Genomic DNA, 27,134 nt, shown 5'->3' on the forward strand with positions numbered 1-27,134 from the left:
AAAAAAAAAAAAAAAAAAAAAAGGCAGCTATCTGCGCCTAGAAGTGAAGTACACTGAGGAAAGAACAAGTCTAGTGAGCGGCAATGAGACTCTGACTCGAGGTAAAGAGAATGGAAGGCAAAGAGGGAGGTGGATAGAACACGGACGAGATGGGCTCCAAAGGCAGTGCCTACAACCTTGATGATGAATTAGGAATGAGAACCTGCTGGGTCATGGTGGAGCATGCCTTCAGTCTGAGCGCTTGGGAAGGAGAAGCAGGTAGATGTTTACAGGCCAGCCTGCTCTACACGGTGAATCTCAACATCCAGGGCACCATAGTGAGAGCTTTTCTAAAATATGCACGCACGCACGCATGCTCACTCGCACGTATGAATGACATGGTTGGGAGCTCAGGGTTAGAGTCTTTCCTGTTTTAGGCCCTGAGTTCAGTTCCTGGCACGCACAGAAACAAACCGCTGAGACAAGACAGTAGCCAAAGTAGCTCTGAGTTGGTGACTTCGTGGTGAAGTCTTGCAGGGAACTAAGGATACTGGGGGGAATCTAGCCCAAGTGCTGGTGTAGAAAGGTCAAACTTAGAGTCTCAGGAAGCTCCATCTAATGGAGACCGTTGTCTGGAAGTTAATGTTTCAGCCCTAAAAGTGAAGTAAAAGTTGCTATAAATTTTAAAAGGATATTCTGTTTTCATAACTCGAAGTGTAATACTATTCAATGCAGTATCTAAACTTCAGAAGAAAATGGGAGTACTGGATTTGAGGAGAATTCCTGTGAGCTGAAGCCCTGAAAGCCAGGTCATGGTCAGGATTAGTGGTCAGTGAGCTTCGGGGATCCTTCTGTCTCTGTCCTCTTATCTCCTGAGGTTCTGGGGATCATCCTGTCTTTACGCTCAACCTTCAGACCTTCCGGAGATCCTCATGTCGCTAACACCCCCCCCCCCACCTCCTGAAATTCTAGGGTCCTCTTGTCTCTGCTCTCCACCTTGTTAGCATCTAGTCTAGGCTCTGCCCCATAGTTGCCTGGCAACAGCCAGGTGTGCCAGAGTCACTATAAAAGGGGCTGCTCGCCCCCTCTGCTCTCTCCTGCTCTTGGCTTCTTGTTCCTTCTCTGTCCTTTCACCCCTTCCCCCTCTCTTCCCATTCCCCTCCCCGCTTTCTCTCTCTGTGTTTATGGCCAGCCTCTAATCCTCTTCTCTCTCTCTCCCTCCCTGCCTTTCTCTGTCTTTACTACCCTCTCAACTCCCCTCCCCATGCCCTGAATAAACTATTCTATACCATACTGTTGTGTGGCTGGTCAGTCAGTGGGAAGGGATGCCTTAGCATGGGCCTGCGGAGGTACTGCCTTCCCCCACCCCCGAATCCACCAAACGTATTCCGTCTCTCCTTATCTTTTTATAGACACAGCACACCTCCCGATGTTCTGGGGGTTTAAACTCAGGTCCTATGCTTGTGTAGCAGGCATTTTTGTTTCTGAGCCATCTCCTCAGACTTTTGTTTTTTAAAGTATCTTCCAACCCTGTTAAGAGTTCTGTAAACCTGGGAGTCAGGGGGTTGAAAACCAAACTCTCCCATTGGTTGTCAATGGAATCTTTGTTGGTTTAGGACAGAGGCCCTCCTAGATGCCATTTCTAGAGATGCCACTTGAAAAGTCTGTAATACCTGCAAACTGAAGTCATGGGAGTTACATCATGAGTGTCACATGTTTAAAGGCAGACCGCCCCATATACTCCCTAGATTCGGAAAGTATGGAGTGTGACACAGGGTGTCATGTGACGTAGTAGCAATGCCAGAGGCCGTGGTGCCTGGTATATTTGGTGCATCTTGCCGTCACAGCCCCACAGAGCAGCTTGAACTTCCAGAGCGCAAACCCCAGGGCCGTGGAGATGTCCTGCCTTCCTGCTACTATATCCACACGTGCTTCTTTTCGGAGGCTCCATGGCTAGCAGATCCTCCTTTAACTGAGCAAATGTTCCTGCAAGAAAGGAGGAAAACGTCCACAGGACAGAAATCACCGACGTTAAGTAGTGATAGAGGGGCTGGAGAACTGGCTCGATGGGTCAGGAGGCTTGCTGCTCGTGCAGAGAACCAGAGTTTGGTTCACAGCATCAGTGCTAGGTGGCCTACAACTGCCTGTGGCTCTAACTCCTTTGCTTCTGGTACCACCATAGGGCATGCATGGGCACCTACACGTACGCGCACATATGCATGCACTAATAAAAGTAGATCCTTTAAAACAGGAATAGTGACAGTGGAAAACATTGACGCCTTGTCTCCCTTTCTTCTCGACAATCAAAGCATCCTTTTCTTTATTCTGAGTATTCCCAGGAATGGCAAGCATCTCGGAGAAGCATAGGGTTTCTTTTTCCCTTTTAATTTATACTGAATTTCCATAGTATTGTGGAGGTCAATATGCTGAGGGCCTACAATCAGAAGACAAAGACTCAGCAGCCATTGGAATGTAGTCACTATGGGAATGCCAAGTATCCTCTGAGGAGGAAGGCAGTGTTTGCTTTCCTCAGAGCATGTTCCCTGAAGCTGCTTAAACTCTGAAACCCAACGCCTTGTACACAGCCTTGAGTATTTACCATGGTGCAAAGACCACAGTGGTGGAAGAGAAAGTGTTTTGTGACCTCTTCATGACTTTTAGATAGATGTTCCGGGGTTGGGGATTTAGCTCAGTGGTAGAGCGCTTGCCTAGGAAGCTCAAGGCCCTGGGTTCGGTCCCCAGCTCCGGAAAAAAAAAAAAACAAAAAAACAAAAAACTAGATAGATGTTCCTATTGCGTTAAAATGGCTGCTGCCTGTTTTAAACAAGTAGCATTTTGATTGTAGCCATGGACTTTACAGTGAGGAGAAGGAGCTGGCGATTGGAACCCAGAACAGTCGATGGGACTGTCCTGATGAGAATGTGTTCTATTTGTTTAACATTAACTTCATGGATGGACTAGAGAGAGGACTCAGCAGTTGAGAGCACTGGCTGCTCTTGCAGAAGACCCAGGTTCTATTCCCAGTACCCATGCGGTATCTCAGAACTGTCTAGAACTCCAGTTCCAAAGGATCTGATGTCTCCTTTTGTCTCACACTAGGCACATATGTGGTGCACAGATGGGCAGGCAGAACACCTATCACATATATATTAAAAACAACAACAACAACAACAACAAAAACAACTAACCAGGCTAGTACTAGGTGGCACACACCTTTAATCCCAGGACTAAACTAAGGACAAAGAGGCAGAGGCAGGTAAATCTCTGAGTTCCAGGACAGCCAGGTCTACACAGAGAAACTCCATCTTGAAAAACAAAAACAAAACCAAACAAGCAAAGTTCTTTCAGTGAAAGTATTGGGACTGTAAGAAGGCTCAAAATGTCCATCATTAAAAAAAAAAAAGGGGGGGGGGAGGGTTGGGGATTTAGCTCAGCGGTAGACCGCTTGCCTAGCAAGCGCAAGGCCGTGGGTTCGGTCCCCAGCTCTGAGAAAAAAAAAAAAAAAAAAAAGCCTTTTTAGGATGTGTTAGTGCGGAGGCTTATGGATCTCTGTGAGTTCAAGGCCAGCCTGGTCTACATAGCGAGCTCCAGGCCAACCATTGCTACATAGTAAGACCCCGTCACAAAATCCAACACAATGACAAAAACCCAAGTGTAAAACAGTGACTCTCTGTATGACATTAGTAGTGTTTTATCTCTGAAAGAAGAACATGCTGAAAGAGATCCACGCCCAACTTCTATGAGCCAGCAGTAATAGTAAGTGTATTAGTTACCTTTCCTGTTGCCATGACAAAACACATGGACCTAAACATCTATGTCTACTATCCAGGCCGCATGGCCAAAAGGCTCTGCAACCTTCAAAATGGTGCTTAGGCGAGAACGGAACACTTCAAATGACACTTGAGATCCAAATCATAACGGAAAGTGAGATCTCCTCACTCCCTTCTCAGAATTAGCATTCCATGTCCATGACATTAGTTGCTTTTTGAGTCAGAAACTGCTGAAACTGGTGGCTGGGTTCTCTTGGTCCCTCACTGTTAAATTCTCAACATTATATACCCATTTCTACCCACAGGTCCCAGCAGGAGAGCAACACTCCATTCAAGGACCCAACTCCCCATCCTTCAGACCTTAAGCAACTGTCCCCTGCAAGCCAAGGCGCCTCTCGGCCTTTGCCTACCCTCTCTAGTTGCCAGTCTGGGGCAGCTACTGACATGCCTACCTGCTCCCTATCTCTTGCATCAAACACAGAAGAACCCCAGGAGCTTCCAGATCCCAGAGACTTCCCAAGAGAAGGCTCTTTCAGGTTTGATAGGAACGAAAGTGTGTTTGGCTTAGGAAGTTCTCTCCCAGCGTCTCCTTCGAACAGCTGTTCGAGCCTAGAGAAGGAGGAGTCAGAACTTCACCTGTATATTATTTCTGCAACCTCGTCCATATTTCTGCACCTAAAGAGTTCGTGGAACAACTACATTATAGTAAGTGACCGAGGAAGCCAGCCTTGGCATTAGAGGAAGCCACCCTTGGCCTCAGCGTGTTTGAGGTTTTTTGTTTTGTTGTTGTTTTGTTTTTATTTTTTTAGGGCAAACATGCTTTCTGCTCTCTCTCTCTCTCTCTCTCTCTCTCTCTCTCTCTGACTGAGCCTTGGAATTTAGTGACTGTCATGAGAAACAGGAATGCACTGGACAATTAAGGGCATATTTCATTCAGGCGTTTGCAATAGGGAGAAGTGTTTATTAATGAGCAGTGTCTTGGGAACTGTCCAGTTGGCTTGGCAGCTTTGATCACCGTTATTCTTGCAGAGGGCCTGGGTTTGATTCCCAGCACTCACAAGGCACCTTACCACCATCTGTAGCTCCAATTTCAGGGCATCTGATGTCCTTTTCTGGCTTCCCTGGGAACCAGGAATGTATGTGGTATCCATACATACCTGCAGGCAAGATAGTCATATATATGAACGAAAGAAGAAAGAAGAAAACTGTGTTAGGGAAAAGAGGAGGAACCTAGGCTTTTGAGGAGCAAGGAAGCAAGGACCATCATGACAAAGTCTTTCCAGGGCCTTTTGCAGTTAGCTGGGTAACACAGAACTTGGATGAATTCAACAGCGTCACTGTGTCTCTGTATTCCTTTTTTAAAAATTTTATTACTGCAGTGTGCATACATGTGTGTGCCACAGTGTGCATGTGAACAATGGATAGTTGTCATTCTAGTGACAGTGTTGACTCAGTGTGCACATGTGTAGCGACTTTGTGACAATGACAAGTTCTGTGGTCAGCATGGCCAGCTTGGGCTAGTGTTGGTATTGTCTTCCTTAGCTTTTAGAAATTGAAAGAAAAACCTCTCATAACCCAGGCTTGTCCCAGGTAGCTGACGGACGCACCAGTGTCCTATGTATGTCGTTCACCATGCTGCCACAGGGAATATTTCTAAGTAGGTGAATGACACATGTTAATTCTCTCTAGATGTCAGTTAAATGGATGTAAGCCACCAGATAAGATTAAAAAAACAAAACAAAAGCAAAAAACATTCATCCTAATTCTAAGGGTTTCCAAAGAGTTGAGGCTCCTTCAGTTACTCATTTTATCTGTAACTTTCACTAATAATGCTGACTTCTGTGTTGTCTGCTATCTCAGATTCTGCAAAGAAGACTGACGCTAATTCTTCATCTCTTATATGTTGTGAAGATCACAAAATTGCTGAAGCATATCTTAGATTAAAATTTTAGATTTTGGGGGGTGGGCCCAGAGAGATGGCTTGAGGATTAAGAGTACTTACTGGCTGTTCTTGAGGATCTGGATTTGACTCCTGCCATCCAATTGTGGCTCAAAACTGTTTCTTTTCTTTCTTTCTTTTTTTTTTTTTTTTACAAAAGATTTATTTATTTATTTTTATGTATAAGTACACTGTTGCTGTCTTCAGACACATCAGAAGAGAGCACTGGATCCTATTAAGATGGTTGTGAGCCACCTTGTGGTTGCTGGGAATTGAACTCAGAACCTCTGGAAGAGCAGTCAGTGCTCTTAACCACTAAGTCATCTCTCCAGCCCCTCAAAACTGTTTCTAACTCCTGTTCCAGAAGATCCAGTGTCCTCTGCTGGCCTCTGCAGACCCCAGTTATGCATGCGGTATGCAGACATACATGTAGGCAAAACACTCATGCAAATGAAGTAATTTTTTTTCAATTCTAGATTTTGCTTAAGGATACAGCTCAGCTAATGGAGTGTTTGTGTAGCATGCACCAAGCCCCAGAACCACATAAACCAGTGAGGTATTGAATACCTGTCATCCCGGCACTCAGGAGGTAGAGTGAGAAAGATCAGAAGTTCGAGGCCATCCTTGGCTCTGTAGAGTTGGAGGCCAGCCTGGGGTATGAGAGAGCTTGTCTTAACAAAGCAAAAGAACAACGAAGGTATCTACATTTAAGACAAACAAACGTTTGAAGAGTAGGGACTTTTTTTTTCTAAAACACAGAAGTGATGTGATACCAAGAAAAAGCACCTAGTTTTTCTTAAGTTTTTCTTGTAATATACCATAGCTACCTTGCCAAAAGTATAGGAGGAACACGGACAGGAAGCCAATTGATAACAACTCAGAAAGTCCTTCTCTTTATGAAGACGTAAACTTAGTAAGAGGAGCAGCAAAGGTGGCTCAGCCATCCAGAGAACTGGCGGTTCCTTCAGAAGACTTCTGTCTGATTACTAGCACCTACATGGCGCTAACAACTGTGACTCCACTTGCTGGGGATCTGACACTCTCTTCCCGACTCAGTATCCACCAGGCAGGCATGAGGTGCAGACAGATACATAGAGGCAAAATATACACACATATATATACACACAATAAATGAATAAGCATTAAACATGTAAAAGACTTGTTTCAAAAGAAAAAACAAAGAGAAAAAACCCCACATCAGTAAATGATTGTCTAGAGAACTTTCTAAGTATTCTGTTTACTTGCTTCTTAAGGCTTAAAAATGTTTTATGCACTCAAGTGTTTTGTGTGCATGTATGTATGTGTATCACGTGTGCATTGCTTTCAAAGGCCAAAATACAGTGTCGGGTCCCCAGGAACTAGAGTTACAGATGGTTAGGAATTGCTGTGTGGGTGGAAACTAAACGCTGGTCCTCTGGAAGAGCCCTGAGCCGTCTCTCCTGACCCCAGTTCTATCTGTCTTAAGGACTGAGTGGGAGGTGCTGGAGAGATGGCTCAGTGGATAAGAGCATTGGTTGTTCTTCCTGAGGACCTAGATTCAATTCCTAGCACACACATGGTGGTTCACGATTTTCTGTTACGCTGGTTTTAGGGGATCTACTGCTCTCTGCTGGCTTCACCTGGCACTAGGCATGCACTCTGTGAACAGATATGTACAACAGACAAAACATCCAGACACATTAAATAACAACAGAATAGGTGGGAAATGTTAACACTGACGAGTAAAAGAAAAATTAACCCCATTAATGAGGGAATAGTTAATATTGTAGGAGGCAGAAGAAATGGCTCAGTGGTTAAGAGCACTGACTGCTCTTCCAGAGGTCCTGAGTTCAATTCCCAGCACCCACATGGTGGCTCACAACCATCTGTAATGGGATCTGATGCCCTCTTCTGGTCTGTCTGAAGACAGCTATAGTGTCTATACATAAAATAAAAATAGTCTTTATATACATTAGTTTATATACATAAAATAAAAAAAGTCTTTAAAAAATTAGAAGAGGCACTAGCACTATAAAAATCAGCTTAAAACAAAAATAAAGTATTATATATCTGTGCTATGGTACTGAATAACCCTTGAGAAATTACAGTAAATCTATATGCATCAATCCAGTGCACTGTAAATGAAAAAAGTCAAACTTTCAGATTAATATATGTGGTATGATTTAACTAGTATTAAATCTATGGTGTAATAAACATCCCAATATATAAACACCATAAGTGTATATGTTATAATTAATGACTAGATTGTCTATAAGAAAAAATCCAAAGTGGCAGTGGCTGCTATGGCTGCTGTGTAGATAGGGAAGGGGAAACAGAATGTCTCTGCTTCACTTTATGCATTTAGATACTGTCCACACTTGATAAATCATTTTAAAAATACAGACTTTTCCCAGGCTTCGTAGCATGTGCCTTTAATCCCAGCATTGGGGAGGCCTAGGCAGGCGGATCTTTGGGAGGTTTGAGTTGAGCCTGGTCTACATAGCAAGTTCCGAGCCAGAGCTACAAATCGAGACCCTGACAAAGTAACCACAGTAATGACAAAAACCAGAATTTGCATGTCATCCTGCAGTGAAAGCTGTGGCATTGATGTATTGTTCCAATTTGAGTGTGTGTGCAGGAGAATTGAATGTGGATAATTTTTTTTTACAGTGAAAGATCATTGTATTTAAAACCAAATCATGAAAAAAATTCCTTGTGAAGTTATTAAATTCTAGATTGACTTCTGGAAGTAAAGCATGGGGGAGAGACCAGGGGATTCAAGCGTGGACATATGACATTGAGCAGAGGCAGAGGTTGTCTTTTGAGACAAACATTCTGACAGTCCCCCTCTTCTCCTCTTTTCAGAGAGCCACTCTTTTACAAGATCCTCTGTGTGGCACTGCGCAAAGTCATGTCCTCAGGAATCGGAAGCCATACAGGTCAGCCTTGAGGTGTGGGGTACTCGTTAGAGATTTCTCTCTGCACTTCTAGATCTGTGCAGTGTAAGTGTGGTTGACTGCTCTATTCCTACTCCTACCTCAGCAGCTGCCGTAAGTTTTAGATCTGCAAACACAAGTATTCATGGCGACAAGTTGAGAGCCAGAGGAAATAAGGAGTAAGTGACAGAAACACAGTGAATAGATGTGGGACAGTGCATTGCAGAGGGCACTCATGGTGAACTTAAGAAGGACTTTGACGCTGATCCTGTCTTAGTTAGGCTTTCATTGCTGTGAAGAAACACCATGACCCAGGCAAGTCTTATAAAGGACAACGTTTAATTGGGGCTGGCTTACAGTTTTAGAGAGTCAGTCCATTATCATCAAGGTGGGAGCATGGCAGCATCCAGGCAGGCATGGTGCAGGAGGAGCTGGGAGCTCTACATCTTGATTGGAAGGCGGCCAGGAAAAGACTGTCTTCCAGGCAGCTAGGAGGAGGGTCTTAAAGCCCACCCCCACAGTGACACACTTCCTCCAACAAGGACACACCTCCTAATAGTGCCAAACATATTCAAAGCACCACAGTGAGTAACAAGTCTCTGAGAATCCCCCAGTCTGGAGCCTGCCACAGTCAGCGAGCGCCTCTTCTAGTGCAAATTTCAATTTCTGAGCACAGTGCTAGGTGAGGTCAATCTTTTAAAAGATGTCGTGTGTGTGTGTGTGTGTGTGTGTGTGTGTGTGTGTGTGTGTGTGTGTGCGCGTGCGTGCTGCAGTCACACCCTATTACATACCCTGCCGTATATGTGGAAGACAGAGGACAACATCTGGGAGTCAGTTCTGTCCTTCATCACATGGGCTCAGGACTGAACAGAGGTTGTCTACCTACACCACAGTCCTACAGCTGGCTGAGTCATCTCCATGTCTCCTCTGATGAGAAAGATTTTTGTTCCCAGAATCCATCTGAGGGGCAGACTGGGTAAAATGAGATTAATGCAGTACTAAAGTGTGTATGTGTGTGTGTGGGAAAGAGGGCTGGGGAGATGGATTAGTGTTCAGAGTGTGTACTCCCTCTCTTGTCGAGGATCCGAGTTTGGTTTTGAACTCATGTCCGGCTGCTTACAATGCTCTGTTGCTCCAACTCCAGGGGCTCTGATTGATGCCTCTGGCCTCCCAGTGCTCCATCATTCAGGTGCACACACACATACACACACACACACACACACACACACACACACACACACACACACACACACACACACGTTCATTATTTTGCTTTCCGTGGTGGAAGAGCAGTTCTTTCTGGAAAGTCTGCTTGCAACAGGAAACACGCCTTAGCTTGGTGCTCTGCCCTTTGTGCTAAGGGGCCCCCTACCCACCGCAGTCTAAAACATAGACTGTCTTTCAGAACATGAGTAGCCTTCACACGGCCTTTACAGGAAATGCGTGGAAATTTCTTTATAAATGCACTTATTTCAGCAAAGGAGTTAATGGAAAGAAAACATTAAATAAATATTACCCAAGGCTTCCGGTCTGTGTTAATGGTATAAATGAGCCCACAGAAAGGTTTACTGGGGACCGCAAGAGCGTGACAGCTGATCAATGGGCAGGGGTGAACAGTGATTCAGAGAGGCAGTTCATTTTGTAGGGTGCAGAGCTTCACTGCTTGTCAATGCTAAGGCTCAGAATACGAAGTTCAGTTAAGATTCTACCAGTCACAGCTGGAAGGTGGTGGCACAGGCCTTTGATACCAGGATTAGACTCAGGAGGCAGAGGCAAGTGGATCTCTGAGTTCTAGGCCAGAATGGTCTACAGAGTGAGTTCTAGGACAGACACAGGGAAACCCTGTCTCAAAAAAACAAAGGAGGGAAAAAATTCCACCAGACTTGTCAATAACTGTGATATTTGTGAACTGCAGTTTCTTATATTTTACCTGATTTTTGTGTGTTTCTGTAGGTCTGAGGAGAAAATTAAGCAGTTCTGTCAACTGAAGTCTGAACTTTTTCTTAAAGACAATACTTTGAGGAAGATATTGTATTTAATTGTGGAACTTAGAGTGGCAGCGCAGAGAAGTTTCATTCTAAAAAGACTTTTCTGGAAAGTAAGCATTTTATCCTTAATCTCTGAAACTTGTTTTGTCTGGTTGTCAAATGTAACCATAAACTAAAATAGAAATACAAGTTGTATTCTGATGCTGTATTGTGAAATGGGGATTGTATTTAATGTAGTCATGCTTTTGTTAAAGTAACTTTTATTTGTCAGTTGTCATTGTTCATCATGGAGGTTCGCTGCTGAATAAGCTCACCTTTTCCAGCTCTTTCTGAACTCTGGCTGGCTGGTTCAACTCAGCTGTTCTGGCTCCAACTCCTCCCCAAGCTGACTGGTTCAAACTGGCTTCTTATCTTCTGTTCCTTATTCTCTGGCTCATTCAGTCTTCACCTGTAACCTGTTTCTGTAAAACTGTCCCTGTAAAATTACCCTTCTCCCCATCTTTTAGTGCTATTCTCTTAAGTAAGCCTCTCTTTTCTGTTTGGTTTCGTGAGAGTTGGGCATATTCTATCTCTGACTCATTCTGTCAAATCTTTCTCTGATTCATCACTTTGTCTGCCCCTCAAGTAGATGTCACTTTCAAACATGGCTGCTTCCTTCAACAAACTAACTTCCCCTTCATTGTTTGTGATTAAAGGTGTGTACCAGGGTGTGTCTGTATTACAAGCCACAGGTGTTAAAGTTGTGTTATTCCAGCCAGACCACATAAACCTAGGTCTTTGGATATGATCACTGGCCAGAGCAGCCATGTTGCTGGATGAAAATTTCCCTATATGTTTTAAGATTTAAAATTTCATAAGGTAATCAGTGATACCTATGTGCATGCCGGAAAGATAGAAAGAAACGGGAGCCATGATACAAAGTAACTGTCGCAGGTCCAGTTGATGTTGTCCAAGGATTGATGTGAGGGGGAACATTCTTGGCCTGTGAGGTGGAGGAAAAGTAGATTTTAAACAAGTTTTTCATTAGAAGTTTCTCTTTAGTAAAAATATAAATTAAAAAAAATGCTTTTAAATCCAGGACTGCCATTTTTCAAAAAACGGGGTCCCCAGTACTCCTTCCAGCTTAACTCTCACACGGAGAGTTAATGTCCACCTTTTCAGCTTTAGGTATTAGCAGACCTTAAGAAGCCAAGATGAGGGATGGAGAGATGACTCAGTGGTTAAGAGAACCAACTGCTCTTCGAGAGGTCCTGAGTTCAAATCCCAGCAACCATGTGGTGGCTCGCAACCATCTGCAAATGAGATCTGATGCCCTTGTCTGGTGTGTCTGAGGACAGCTACAGTGCACTCATATATAATAAATAAATCTTTAAAGTGCTGAGCCTGTACAGGGCCACATTCATGGCGGGCCACAGCTGTCTTCCCAGTGAGCAGCTTGAAGTACACAGTCATTCGAGCAGTCAGGAGGTGCCCTGTTTGCAGGGGACAAACCATGCTTTCCAGATGAGAGCAGTCTGCCGTCTCAGTGTGGGTGTTGAGGAAAGCCCCGGGATGCTGGTTAGCTGGGGCAGCTTCGAGCCAAGGAAGGTGATCAACTATCCTAATTAAATGAAAGAGTGACTAGAGAGAACAGCAGGTTGGTTGATGCCAATGGTGTGAGGCGGCGTGCTGCGGTCTGAAATGGTTGGCAGTAGCAGAGTCTACTAGGAACACACCACACACACTTTAAACGCAGGACTTCAGAGGGTTGTGGATCAATACCGGGAGCCTGCCCCCATCCTCTCCTCTGTCCTTTGCTTTTTGTAGTATGTGTCTTCCTTTTTTTTTTTTAAACAAAAAACAAACAAACAAACAAAAAACCAAAAAAAAAAAACCCAAAACAAAAAACAAAACCCCAAAAAACTCGGTAAAGGCCTCCCTGTCCTTCAAGGCTCAGCTCAAATGCCACCAATCTCTCTTCTCTGCTGTCCTCGGTGAAGAGCCATGCATCTTGCTCTTTTTGATCTCTGGACCTATTCTGTATCACTCTGCTATTTATTGTCCGTGGCAGTCAGTTCAGGAGACACTATCTACATGGGACTACTAAGCACTTGGATGTGACCAAGGATGAGGTCATGGCATTTTAACTTTAATCAGTTTAAATAGCCCCTGTGGCCAGTGACTGCCATACTGGGCAATGTTCTCCAGTATTAACCATAGCATTTTGACCACTGGGCAAACATTTATCACATTCCTAATCATTTCAAGGCATGGTCACAGGAATTAGACATTGAAGTGTGATTAAGGCAGTTTCTACCCTCAAGAATCAGCGTGGTTACTCTGTTGGCTCAGGGCTCTAACCTCCCACAGCATGCTCAGGCCCAACACAATGCATGCACGTGTCCTGGAAGCTATATTTGTTACATTGAAATCTTATTCTCTTGTGAAAAGTCAAGCTATTCTGAAGTGTAGGTTTCATTCAACGTTTCATCGTCATGTGTCATGTCATTAGCTGGACTCAAGGAGGTCTTTGGATTTCATTTGTGGAACAGGCAAGGACAGAGCGAGTAGAAGCCACACTGGTACGTGTGTATGTTAAGCATTTCCACCCCTTCGTGGCTCCTCTGTGTTTCTGACTAAACCGTGGAGACCTGGGGCTTTTTGCCTTCACTGTCTTTGCTACAGCCCTGATCTGTTCTCGGGTTCATTTACACAGAGTCAGCAGCTGTGACTGAGGAGGACAACATTCTCAGATCCTTTTTGGAGGATTAATTTCTATTTAAAAGATTATCTCGGGGCTGGGGATTTAGCTCAGTGGTAGAGCGCTTGCCTAGGAAGCGCAAGGACCTGGGTTCGGTCCCCAGCTCCGAAAAAAAGAAAAAAGAAAAAAGAGGAAAAAAAAAAAAGATTATCTCTCATGGTCCCAGCCTAAAACCCAGGTTTTCCAAGGGAGCTTGGTGAGCCGGAGTGGTGAAGAGAACATACTGCTCTTGCAGGGGACTAGAGTTCCTATCTCAGCACTCACACGGGGCAGCTCACAACCACACGTATCTTCTGCTTCAGGGGGATCTGATGCCCTTTTCTGACTTCCCCGTCACCCCCATAGCACATATGCCTACTTATCTAACTAGCACCGGTTGTCACTAGTTATCAGAGGTCTGGGGACACAGCAACAGAAGGCTAGAAAGGAGAAGCGATTGCAAACTTGTATCAACTTGCCGGATTTGGTGGGCAGTGCTTATTCTCATGCTTAGCTCGTCTCCTTGAAAAAGAACACAGAGATGTCAGTTGCTCAAACCGAGTGTCTGTCGAGACAGAAACGACAATCTTTATTTCAGATCTACCTTCAAAAGTATCTGTCTGTGTTTACACTGCTTTTTGTTGTCTGTAGCTTTTGCTATCCCACCTAAGCCCCACCCCCCCACGGTGTCTGCCAGTTTCCTGCAGGGACCGGAAGTCCCGCCTATTCCTTCCGCCCATCAATCGGCAGGGGCATCCTTAATGAAAGGTGAAGAACCAATTGGGGAACAGGACCTTAGCATCAGCACCACCCCTGCAGCTTTTTATTGCTATTATTACACAATTATGACACTGCACATTTGGTTTGGCATCCGTGAATACTTTCCATGTCTTTACAATGGCCTTCCGAATGGTCATCATCTCTTGAGCTAGACCTAAATGGCATCCCCTGGCTCTTGACATCTCACTGGGATGGCAGGGAGTAAAATAGTCCCCCCACCCCCAATTCTGCTAGTTTTAAAGATACTATTATAAATAGCTTCTTTAGGGTGGAGAGATGTTTTCTTCGTTCCTCTATGTGTGGGTGGAGTTTTAACAACTGTTACCCTCATCTTTTCCTTCCCTGCTTGCTTTTGCAGACCAGTGAGCTTTTCTACTTCCTAGTGAACAAACTTCATGAATATTTGCCAGAGTCTAGGGATAAGCGTGCATTTCAGAACAAAAGCCAGAGGGCCGATGAGCTCCTGTGAGTACTAACTGGGTCATTGGATCGTGTCCCTCTAAGGCAGTGGTTCTCAACCTGTGGCTTGAGAGCGACCCCTCTGGGCTCCCATATCAGATAGTTACATTGCGATTCATAAAAGTAGCAAAATTACAGTTATGACGTATCAACGAAATAATTTTATAACTGGAGGTCACCACAACAGGAGGGACTGCATTAAAGCGTTGCAGCATTAAGAAGGTTGAGAGCCGCTGCTTTTGGGGTTAAAGAGAAATGGATAATGCTAGATAAAGATATATGTGATATTAATGATTAGTGGAGCTATAACTTTTGCTTTACGTAGATTTTTAAATTTTAAAAATGATTTCTGGGGCTGGGGATTTAGCTCAGTGGTAGAGCGCTTACCTAGGAAGCGCAAGGCCCTGGGTTCGGTCCCCAGCTCCCAAAAAAAGAACCAAAAAAAAAAAGATTTCTTTGATGTTATTTAATCTTTTGAAATAGGTTCTTGTTTTGGAATCTGTAAGAGCCTAGAACTCACTATGTAGATCAGGCTGGCCTCAAACCTCTGCTTCCCAAGTGTTAAAATCATAGGATGTGCCATCATACCATGAGCAGTGTCCAAGAACAGAAACTGCTCTTATAGAAGCCCCAAGTTTGCTTCTCAGCTCCCACAACTGGTGACTCACTACCCCCTATAACTCCACCCCTAAGAGAATCTAATGTCTGTGGCCTGTGTGGACACCTGCATTCCTGTGCACAAACTTACTTCCAGGCAGATCCACCTATGTGCGTGCGTGCGCGAGAGCATACACACACACTTAAAAAAAATTGAATTCCAAAATGCTAAAGCTTGTGACTTGACCCTGGTATGTTGCTCTGTCAGGAAGCCCATTTTGAGTGCCTCCCATATAGCAATCCCAGACCGGGCACTTGGCCAGGGTTTGCAATTTGGTGCACAGAATTTGATGAACTCTTTGCTAAACGACCATCCAAAAGCCTTCCTCTCAAGGCTAATGGTTTTCATGGAATTCTGACCCTGTGGGACGGTGCACACAGATGTGCATGTGTATACCATTTTCCATTTTCTCTCTCTTATTTCCTAGGGCATGTATTGAAATTATACAGACCCTAGGATTGATGTTCAGAGAAACAGAAATTGAATCCTCACGATTGAACACATTGGCAGCTAAGAAGTAAGGTCTTTGTGTGTGTGTGTGTGTGTGTGTGTGTGTGTGTGTGTGTGTGTGTGTGTGCACTTTTCTGTTGTTTTGTCTTTTAAGAAGACATCGGACTGTGTAGTCTCTGGCATTGTTCTTATTAACTTCTGTCCACTGATCTAGTTGGCGGCTTGAACCTGGGAGAGCCAGGGTGGGGCAAGGCCCCAAATGAGGCGGACTAAAGTCTCCCGCAGTAGTCAACTTTATTTAAAGCATCAGAAAATGTATATTCTGAGGATGTTCCCTGGGTTATGCAAGGTCAAATGAGCAGAACTCACTTGAGTTTAGGCTGTATACAGTCACAAGGATGACCTGTGTCCAAAGGAATGTAGAGAGGTTAACCTTTCTCACATAGCTGTCTAGACTAGGTCAGCAGGCTTTCCCCTGCAAGGTTGCCCAGGTTCCACTTTCCTTCTTTTTTGTTATTCTGCCATGTTAAAAATATTTTATTTATTTGTTCATATACAATTGATCAAATCCATCCTTAGACCCTCCCCATTCCTCATATCCTCACCCCCATCTCCCTCACATACTCTCGTTTTTTAAACACTGACTCTGACTGGTCTTATTGGTATGTGTATGCATGGCTATAGGGCATCCACTGGAGAATGGGCTGCTTATCATGGCCACATCCTTAGAGAAAGCTGAGGCCCCTCTCCATCGGCTGCCAAGAGTGCTTTGTCTGAGGTGGAGCTTGGTGAGCCCTTCACATCCATGTCCTGTCCTGTCCTGTCCTGTCCTGTCCTGTCCTGTCCTTCCCTTCCCTTCCCTGTCCTTTCCTTTCCTTTCCTTCCCTTCCCTTCCCTGTCCTTTCCTTTCCTTTCCTTCCCTTCCCTTTCCTGTCCTGTCCTTTCCTTTCCTTCCCTTCCCTTTCCTTTCCTTTCCTTTTTCACGGCAGGATTTCTTTATGTAGTTCTAGCTGTCCCAGAACTCTCTCTGTAGACCAGTCTAGCCTCAAACACAGAGATTCCCCCTGCCTCTCTCTGCCTCCCGAGTGCTGCGATTAAAGGCGTGTGTCACCATTGCCCACCATATTGGAGTTTTGACTGGCTTGGTCTTCCCAGGTCTTGGTGCATGCAGCTCCGGTGCTATGAGTTCATGTCTTCAGCAGGGCTGTTGTGTCTGGCAAAAGCAATTTTGAAGCATGTCTTTATGGAATTTGCCTCTTTCTGACTCCTCTTCTGCAGTGATCCTTGAACCCTGGAGGAAGAGCCATGACAGAGATGTCCCACTTAGGGCTGAGCCCTCCACAGTTGCGGGTCTTGGTATTAATTGGCATCTCCTGTGAAGAGAAGCTTCTCTGATGGGAAAGGGAGAGACACTAACCTGTGGGTTTAGGGAAGTCAGATCGCAGAAGAGCTCGCTACCCACGTGTTGCACCTGAGTGGGGCTTCCCTCGCAGCGCCTACCATGTGTTTCTCTTGCTTTTAAAGATTTAGTTGTTGTTTTGTATTTATGTGTAATGTGAGCATTGTGAGCTTATGTATACCCTGTGTGTGCAGTAGCCCACTAAGCCATACAGGGCATCTAATCTCCAGGAACTGGAGTTACAGATGGTTGTGATCTGCCAGGCATGGGCGCTGGGAACCGAACCCAGGTCCTCTACAAGAACAGTAAGCACCCTTGACTACTCAGCCTTCTCTCTAACTGCCTCCTGCCATTTTTCTTTTCCTGCAGTCTTTGTCTTCATGATTGAAGCAGGATGACCTTCATGGGAAGTGAAAGATCTAAAGGGCAAGAAAATGTTCTTTAAGATTCATGTATTTATTATATACAAGAGGGCATCAGATCCCATTACAGATGGTTGTGAGCCACCATGTAGTTTCTGGGATTTGAACTCAGAACCTCTGGAAGAGCTGCCAGTGCTCTTAACCACTGAGCCATCTCTCCAGCCCCCGAAAATGTTCTTCTTAAGCACAACATGCAACACTTCTGCTCACCTTCTATTGGTGTCTACTTTTCTCTATCCTAAAAAGGAAAACACTCTCTTCCTGGGCTGTAAAGTGTGCCCTTTAATTGTTCTAACTTGGTTTGACCCTATCAGCTTCATCAAACCTTTCTCTTGACAAGACTAAGTCTTTTCCTAGCCTTTAGTCACTGCGTTCAGTAGCTATAGTAGAGTCTGGTGTTAATATTAATTTTTAGGCACTTTTGGTATGTATAGGATTATCATGAGAACAACAAAAGTATAACAGTATTAATCTGTTGCCCCATAACAAATTCCATAAGCTTAGTGATTTAAATACTTTATCATTATCTCAGGTCTCTGTGGATCGATACTCTGGGCAGAGTTGGTTGGGGCCTCTCCTCCTGATCTCAGCCACTTCAGCTGCAGGGTTCATGGGGTTTCTGTTTCCTCCTAAGTTCAAGCGATGCTTCAGAGAGCAGCTATAGATCTCATGGTGGCTTGTTTCTTGGAAGGCTCTGTCTGTGAGTTCCAGAAGGCCTCCTTTTACAAAGTTCACCTGATTAGAACACTCCCTCCCCCTCAGGATCATTTTCTCTGGGCTAAAACAACACTAATGATGGGCCTAGTTGTATTCAAAGAGCCCTTCATACTTCCCACCTAGTGTAACACACTCATGAATCGCCGCCACTTACAGTCATGGGTCCTGCCCACACAAGGGGGGGGGGGATCGTATGGGATCTGTGTACCCGTGGGATAGGAATATTGGAAGCCATGTTAGAATGCCACCCTCCACTACATCACAGACTATTTGATCTCCAACTTCTGTACTCTAATATAGAGTGTAGTATATTTAAATTCCATACATTACAAATAATACCAACCCTAATAATGAAACCATTTGATTGTTGGGACAATGTTTTTTTTTCTTTTTTCTGGAGCTGGGGACTGAACCCAGGGCCTTGCGCTTGCTAGGCAAGCGCTCTACCACTGAGCTAAATCCCCAACCCCTGTTGGGACAATTTTTAAGTCTGGGATGTCAATCCTAGAAGTTTCAATTTTCCGGATGAAACTACAATTTGACTAAAGTTGCTGACCCAGAGAGTTTTAAATGAAGTCATTTGGTGGAAGGGGTGGATTTCAAATTAAATTCCATCTGAGGAGATAAAGAAGCAGTTATTCAGTTAGCATTTCCTCCTATTATTTCCCAAGGTGGAAATTTTGCTGAGCTGAACCCTCCTTGCTGCATGCACTCTCGCAATGTGTCATGTTCTTTTATATTTTGGTATTGTTACAGTTGAATTCCTATATTATCACAGTAAGTGACCCAGAACTTTAAGAGTTCCTTCTCTTAGATTTGAAAAGGGATTGTTACTGAAAAATAAAGGACTATAATTAAATAGAACAGAGAACGGAATGTCAATTCATACTTCAAGTCTAGAAAAGCTTCAGAAGGAAGTGCTCTGGGGGCTGAGGAGGTGGCTCAGAGAGCTTGCCGCAAAACTGTGAGAACATGAGTTCAAATCCCCAGAACTGACACAGTTGTGCTTGCCTGTAACCCCAGTACTGAGGAGTGGGGTGGGGTGGGGCAGAGACAGGAAAATTGCTGTAGTCTGCTGACAGTCAGCTCAGTTCAAATTTAGTGAGAGACCACGTTTGAAGGGAATAAAGGCAGAAGAAACACACAGCTGGAAAAGCTGGGGCAGGTGAGCTGTGCTTACACTGGTGGAGGGCACCTGCTGTGCACAACAACCCAGGACCTCATAAGGTTTATTATGCATGGTCCAGGGGGAGGAGTTACCTAGTCTCTGTAGACAGAGCAGTCTCAAACTGCAACCTCCGACAGGGGGAAGCTGTGGTTGCTAGCCTGTGCAAGCACTACCAGAATTCCCACTTAGACTGGGGAGCCGGGATGCCTTCGCTGTCCCTCTGAAGGAGGCTTTGCCAGTTTCCCACAGATCTGAGGGGTTGGTCTTTGACGTGGCCACACCCACGCCCACAGTACGCATGCACTTGGGACTTCGTCTACTCATTACGCATTCGCTCAAAGCTTCCCCACTCCTCCCAGCTCAGCCAATAAAGTGTTGCCATTTAGGCATGGGGACTCCACTTTGATTTCCAGCAGCTATGTAAAAAGCCAGGCATGGTAGTGTGGGCTTGTAAGGGAGATGGACCTAGGCTGGAGATTGCTGGCCAGTCACAATAAGTAGCCTTATTGGTGAAGCTACAGCTCAGTGAGAGAGATTGTCTCAAAAAGTAAAGTGGATGGTTTTGGAGGAATAACAACAGGGTTGACCTGTCGCCTAACAGACACACACATGCACATGTCTGCTATAGAATACGCTAAGCGTCTGAGGTAGTGCATAGCTGAATTACAAAGCACACCAAAATACATACATTTCTGATTTTTTTTAATTTATAAAGAACTACTATGTAGTACTGTTTCCTTTTCCCAAATGACACATTGGCTTAGCAACGAGTCAGAGAAGTCCCGTGGTGAAGATAGCCAATAGTCAGTACTTTCAAATAATCATGTATATACATGTGGGTAAGAACACGTGAATTTCAGTGTCCCGGGAGGCCGGAAGAGAGCATTAGAGCCCTGGAACTGGAGTCAGAGATGGTTGTGAGCCATCCTAAGGGTCCTGGGAATCAAAGCACTATGTGCTCTTAACTACTGAGCCATCCCTCCCCCCAATCCCCACTCAGCCATTAGCATTTTAAAATTGAGAAATATTTGTTTAACTATGTATAATGAGTGTGCCATAAACAAGACTGTGTAAGACGCAGAGGACTGCTGTAGACAACAGCCCCCGAGTCAGCCTCTTACCCTGTCTCTGAGAGGGCAAACCTACTCCCTCTTGGGACCAGCCTCCATCTTTTTTTTTTTTTTTTTTTTTTTTGTTCTTTTTTTTCGGAGCTGGGGACCGAACCCAGGGCCTTGCGCTTCCTAGGCAAGCGCTCTACCACTGAGCTAAATCCCCAGCCCCGACCAGCCTCCATCTTAAGAGAAACTTGACCTATAGCTGCACCCGAGGACCTGGAAGGACCCCATGGGTTGCCCTTGGTTCACACCCCAGAGTTACTTCCTAGCTACTTCCTGGCAATCAAAGATCAGTCTGACCGTTTCGGATGTACTTTCAGACCGTTGTGATGTCCATGGTTTTGCCAGAGCACCTGCCTGTCAGCTTATGCTAGCCGTTCAGTGAGTTACCATTCAGTTAGCTGCTTGCCAGGCTGGACACCCCCTCGCTTCCTCCCATTCCTTATAAAACCCTGTCCTGCTGAGGGTTCTGGACTTCACCAGACTGTCCTGCTGTGTCAGGGTCGGCGGTGAGCGAGCCAGGCTTGAGCTTGTCATGAAGAGACTGCATTGGCGCCGGCTCCTGCGTGGGCTTTTGGGACTTGAGAATGTGGCACGACATCTCCATTTTAATCTTTTTTTTTTCAGTTTCCCTCTTTATCCGTTGTTGGTTGTTGTACTGGCTGGTTTTATCACAGAGAAAGGAGCCTCCCTTGGGGAAATGCCTCCATGAGACCCAGCTGTAAGGCATTTTTTCAATTAGTGATCAAGGGGGAGGGCCCAGCCCATGGTGGGTGGTGCCATCCCTGGGCTGGTAGTCTTGGGTTCTATAAGAGAGCAAGCTGAGCAAGCCAGGGGAAGCAAGCCAGTAAGTAACACCCCTCCATGGCCTCTGCATCAGCTCCTGCTTGAGTTCCAGTCCTGACTGCCTTTGGTGATGAACAGCAGTGTGGAAGTGCAAGCCGGATAAGCCCTTTCCTCCCCAGGCCGTGATGTTTGTGCAGGAATGGAAACCCCGACTGAGGCAGTTGTCTCTATTCCTCCACTTCTATGGCGCTGTGTGTTCACTCCCCGCCCTCCCTCCCCAGTGCTCCCAGGTGCCCCCTGTCTCACCTCTCCATCCTCACATCTTCCTCTTTCTGACTTGTTCCCATATTTATACTTCGAATGAACCTAGCCTAACCACTTACTTCTTCCGATTACAGAATCTACTTACCCTGTTACTTAGAATTAGTAATCGGTAGACATACTTTATAAAATAGCTTTACTTGGAACCACCACAGCCTCCCTTAAATCCCTCCCTGCTGAGCTTTCTGGGCTAGTGAACTCTGGAACTACACTTCCCTCAGAATGCTTAAAAAAATACATTCTCATTTAAATTTCTTTAAAAACAAAAATCCACAATATACCTATCATTTCAAGGTAGTCACCTGCTTGTCTAAGTTAAGAAGTGTCGTTAGTTTGACTCCACCTGTTACTGCTTAGAAGATTTCCCCATTAATGGCTTTTTGTGTTTTTTCTAGGGGAACACTGTTTAATCTCTTAGTGATTCTAATCAGCAAGCCCAAGGTTCCAAAGCCCTGCTCTGTGTCTGATGCCCAGCTGGTGGCTGATCCAACCTCAGCGGAAGACGCAGCATCTTCCGACGGTCATGTGAGATGAGGACCGACCTGGGGCGGTTGATTGAATGGAACATACAGGGGCTCTCATTTCTTACCTCTTAATGTGGAACAGGATGTTGAAGAGTTGGGAAGCGTGCACACGTCAAAGAGGACATGTTATTAACCTAGCGTCTTAGCTAGTTCAGAATATTTGAGGAGTTTGAGCTCATACCTGGTATTTAGATGTGGAGACTAGAAGACGACTTTTAGAATCTGGCCTAGAGTCCGATGGGAGCCACGGCAGGAAGGCTGGGTTCAAAGGCAGGAAACACTGAGCTTGGTTTTGGGTTTGTCAATCTGCATCGTAAATAGTATTTCCCCATGAAAACATCTAGCGTCTTGGGATAGAAAACGAAGCTCAAGTCCAGACAGACCACACCAGGCCATGTGGAAGAGGTTTATTGGGGTGACAGAGACAAGGATGGGTGGCAAGAGAGGGAGAAGAGAGAGAAAGAGAGGAGATAAAAGAGAAGTAAGGGCCTGCTTTTTATCTGAATTGTGACACAACCGCTCGCAGGTGAAGGTGGGAACTGAACCAAATGAACGGCAGGAACATATGACTGTTGCCATGGCAACAAATGTACAGGTGACCGGGCAACATCACTGTTGGAGACGAAAGGGGTTCCTGATACCAGCATAGCAGACAGAAAGGGTGGGTGTAGGTTTCACGTCTGCAGGGCATTCGCATCTTCTGTGCTGCAGTCATCAGGAGACGATACGGTATTCAGATGTCAGCTATAAGAGAAAGGGAGAGATAAGTAGAGTTCATCCTCCACGATGTATGAGAGGGGCAGGGACTAGGCCTGGGGCATGTCCATAGGCAGTTCTCATGCCCAGAGCGGTGTGTGGGCACTGTCAATTGCTTCAAGATCTCATGAGCAGTCAGAGGTCCCTGAGCCCTTTATCAACCCAGACTACAAAAGGAATAGAAGTTCAAGGTAGGCACAAGCCTAGAGTCTCCAGAGGATCTCCCGCCTCAATTCCAAGAAGCATATTTACCCCCTTATGTTTTGTTTTTGAGACAGGGTTTCTCATTGTGGCCTTGGCTGTCCTAGAACTCCTTCTGTAGACCAGGGTGGCCTTGAACTCAGAGATCTGCCTGCCTCTGCTTCCTGAGTGCTGGGATTAAAGGTTGAGCAGCCACCACCACCTGGCTATGTTTCCACCTTCTTGAAGTAAGGTTGTTGATTTGACTGCTGATGTGGTCCCCAGTGTGCAGACCTTTCATGCTTTTGTCTGGGCCGTTATGTCCACCCCGAACCCACATTGTGAATCTTTGCAAAATGTGTTGCCCCTTTACAAGGGCAGCTTTGCTTTGGGTGGTACTGGGGATCAAACACATCCAAGGAAAGCACTAAACCTCGTCCTGACCACTCTCATTTTACTTTTTGTTTTGAGTTGCCCAAACAGGCCTTGAACTTGGAATCTCCATGTCTTAGGCTCTTTAGTGTCTAGGCTCTAGTTGTGAGCCTGAGCCCAGGAGCCCAGCATACAAGCAGTCTTCCTGCGAATGACTGAGCCAGGCGGATCAGGAAAGTGGACATCACAAAGTAAAAATCTTTTTTTTTTTTTTCTTTTTTCCGGGGCTGGGGACCGAACCCAGGACCTTGCGCTTCCTAGGTAAGCGCTCTACCACTGAGCCAAATCCCCAACCCACAAAGTAAAAATCTTAATGAGAAATCCTTTTACAAGTGTCTAAAGGGAAATGGCCTTTCTGGCTCAGCCTATGCTAGTGTATTGACTTATTGAACCTTCTAGTTACAGAAGCTTATCCTGGAGTACACGGACACCGCGACAGCGCTGCTCTACGAGATCCTGCTTGTCTTTCAGCAGGTACAAGGGGTGCTTTTCTTATCATTCTGATTTGGTTATGCCGTGGTTAACAGTGTACAGTTCTTTTACTGGGGAACCTCTCTAAAACAGGTTGACTTCAGTGATACTACAGGTTATTTTACAGACACTGATTTTGAAGATTTGATTTGATTGGTCAGGATAAAAACTTATTTGGGAGCGAGAATTCTTTCAGATACAACTTTAGGCTTCACGGATATAACTTGTTTCCTTGAGTTTCTAGGGGAATCTTGGACTGGGATCCACAAAGTTTGCTATAAGCTGGATGATGTCCTTTCTACAGAGCTGTCCTTCCATCGTGAGTATTGAAATGAAAAAGACCCGGCTTAATGGAGCATTTGTGCTTAATTAGTAAAACACAGGCGTTGTGTTTATGATTGAGTCTACAAAGCAGAAGCAAAATATAAGTATGATGATTTTATTATTTAATCAAAAGAAAATGTTTTTATATTCAAGACCTGAGTTAAAGGTATTTGAATTATGGCTTAAGATTAGCTTTATTTTATTAAAATCAAACAACTTTGAAGGTAAATGTAGCAAGCAAAATGTTAAGTTATTAGCTTGTAATTTACGTAAAATATTGACATTTTCCATAAGTAGGACAATGAATAGAACGTTTGGAATTGGCTGTGTGCTCTGCCCGGAAGCCACCACCATGGTCCCAACTCTGATGATGTCTGGTGAAGAGTCCATTCCTTTCCATATGGTCCATGGCTGCCATTCTACTAGACCACAGCCAGAGGGAGCTATTTAAATAACAAACAAACAAACAAACAAACAAACAAACAAACAAAAAGTGACTACAATTCCTTGCCTTGAGCTTGATGATCTCTCAGCAGCTTTCCTCTTTGCCTAGTGGCTGACCTCTGACCTCTGACCTCTGACTTCCATAGGCCTGCAGGGCTGGGCATCTTAAGCTTTGCTGCCTCATCTGGTCCTTCCTTCACCCTGCCGTGTACATCTCCCAACTCAATGGCAGCCCTCCTCCCCGACTGTCCCCAACGCAGGATGCCTTCCTCTGTGTTGGTCTTGGTCTGAGTGTCACCGACTGAGGGTGATTTGCGGAGGGCAGAGGCTTATCAACCTCACATTTCAGAGGCTGTTGGTCCGAGATGTAGCTCATGAGGATGTTGCTGTGTCCTTCCGGGAGTGACGGCCAAAGGACAAGAGAGCATATGTGGGCTGTGAGACAAAAGTCACGTCAATATGTCTGAAGTGTCTCGCTATGTTACTCAGGCTGGCTTCCAACTTATGACCCGCCTGCCTCAGTCTGGTTGGGTTTCTGTTGTTTGTTTAGCTGAATTCACTTTTATAACAAATTTGGTTTTGAAATAACAGAGTCTCCCTCACAAGATATCCATGAGCATAACTATTCTATTCTCTTATAACCATAACTATTATCTTATATTCTTGACGGCAAGAGCCTACACTTTAGTAATCTCTATAAATCCTCACCTGTAACACCTTCACTTTGAGGATTAAGTTTCTGACACACGAAAACGAGCTGTAGCCAACTGGGTCTGAAATTCTTCTCCCTCCTTTCCAGCTCAGCTAACCCCCACTCATCTGTGAGGCCTTGGTGCTGGTTCCCGGAGAGGAAGGCAGAACATTGATTCTCTGACGTTTTAACTGGGTCACATCCCACCAACACAATCATACAGTGCCCTATACAGTATCTTCTTCCTCCTCCCCTTGATCTTATCACATTGCTGTTTGCGTTGGCTTCTGTTGTCACATGGCTGTAGCTGTTAGTGTCCTGGGTGTCCTGGCATACTTTCTACGAGGCATGTGGTAGAAGTGGACATCTCTCTTCGCTTGATTACTTTGGCCTGAGTCATCTCTCTTCACTTGATTACTTTGGCCAGAGTCACATGCTTCCCTAGGCTCGAGTATCTTTCTGAAATGCTACTTACAGTTTTTCCCATGGTGAAACTCTCCCGAGAGATGATGAACAGGGCCCACTACTGTAAGGGCTGTATAGTGTGAACAAATGACGGGGCTCTTCTGTTCTATAGAGAGCATTGGTGTTTGAAGTTTGTTACGGATTTAGTTTATCATGACCCAGACAATAGCTTCCTCTCTGTGCAGACTGCAACTGCAGGAGAACAGGAGAGGTCTAGTGTGTTCAGTGTTCACGATATCTAATGGACTGTTTTATGAAGCCTCCATCCCTCAATCTCTTGCCACTTCCCCCAAGCTTGCTTTCCATCTATTGAGGCATGCATTCAATTAATCAACATACGTTTTATTAAAAATCTCCTCAAAAGGTAGTTCTAGGGGCTGGTGAAAGACTTGGTGGGCAAAGTTGAGAAGCCTACAGCCCTGAGTTCCTTTCCTGGACCCAGTATGGTGGAAGAAGAGAACAACTTCCACAGGCTGTCTTCTGAATTCCACATGTGGGTCATGGCCTGCACTCCTGTGTACACATACAGGCACATGCATATTCACACACAGACACAGACATAAACACACCCTTAGTAGATAAGATACACACACAGATAAGGAAGTGAGTGGGGCATTGGACATGAGGTAATGTGTTCTTTTTGACATGAGTGTATGCCCCATGACCATCCGTGGTTCCCAGCTGAGACTCTCTTTTCCAGAACAATGGTATGAGATATGTCCTGAAGAATCTGTATTCTCTTGTCAGATCCCCACAACACCTTTGTAGAAAGCTGGCCCGGGGCACTTACCAGCCGAGTAGCCTACTGCCCAACAGAGATTAAAGCCTTGGCTTCTTCAGAGGTGCACAGAGCCCAGGCAGGCTGAGTCACTCTAGGAGTGCCCCATATGCTATCCATATTTACCTGTGCAAGCTGGAAGTCTGTCTCCTGTGTGTTCTATGCAGTGACCTTAGGCTCTATCATCTGGGTAAAAGCCTAAGGTGCTAAGGATCCCAGGCAGTGGAGGTTCCTTACTCTAAAGCTGATGACTTAAAGTAGTAGTTCTCAGGCTGGAGAGATGGCTCAGAAGTTAGGAGCACTGGCTGCTCTTCCAGAGGTCCTGAGTTCAGTTCCCAGCAACCACATGGTGGCTCACAACCATCTGTAATGGGATCTGATGCCCTCTTCTGGTGTGTCTGAAGACAGGTGTACTCATATACATTAAATAAAATAAAAAATCTTAAAAAAAATAAAGTAGTAGTTCTCAACCTGTGGGTTGCAA

General features: G+C 45.1%; 1 protein-coding gene across 19 annotated transcripts in view; it reads left to right on the plus strand.

Annotated features, from left to right (window-relative positions):
• C7h12orf56 (similar to human chromosome 12 open reading frame 56) overlaps positions 1 to 27,134 on the plus strand; it is a 52,410-nt gene that overhangs the window by 21,596 nt on the left and 3,680 nt on the right. For 8 of the 19 annotated variants that reach the window (XM_087558620.1, XM_087558616.1, XM_087558621.1 and 5 more), the window contains 8 exons: positions 4,055 to 4,454; positions 8,533 to 8,606; positions 10,557 to 10,701; positions 14,449 to 14,555; positions 15,635 to 15,724; positions 21,981 to 22,110; positions 23,877 to 23,951; positions 24,193 to 24,267. In XM_087558620.1, coding sequence (XP_087414746.1) covers positions 4,194 to 4,454; positions 8,533 to 8,606; positions 10,557 to 10,701; positions 14,449 to 14,555; positions 15,635 to 15,724; positions 21,981 to 22,110; positions 23,877 to 23,951; positions 24,193 to 24,267 — 957 coding nt within the window. In that variant the 5' untranslated portion in view covers positions 4,055 to 4,193. Of the gene's footprint in view, positions 1 to 4,054; positions 4,455 to 8,532; positions 8,607 to 10,556; positions 10,702 to 14,448; positions 14,556 to 15,634; positions 15,725 to 21,105; positions 21,200 to 21,980; positions 22,111 to 23,143; positions 23,739 to 23,851; positions 23,952 to 24,192; positions 24,268 to 27,134 lie in introns of all 19 variants that reach the window. The other 11 variants (XM_087558619.1, XM_087558624.1, XM_087558613.1 and 8 more) reach the window with 7 other exon arrangements.

The sequence above is a fragment of the Rattus norvegicus genome, chromosome 7, assembly GCF_021556685.1.
Source record: "Rattus norvegicus strain SHRSP/BbbUtx chromosome 7, alternate assembly SHRSP_T2T, whole genome shotgun sequence".
Lineage (NCBI taxonomy): Eukaryota > Metazoa > Chordata > Mammalia > Rodentia > Muridae > Rattus > Rattus norvegicus.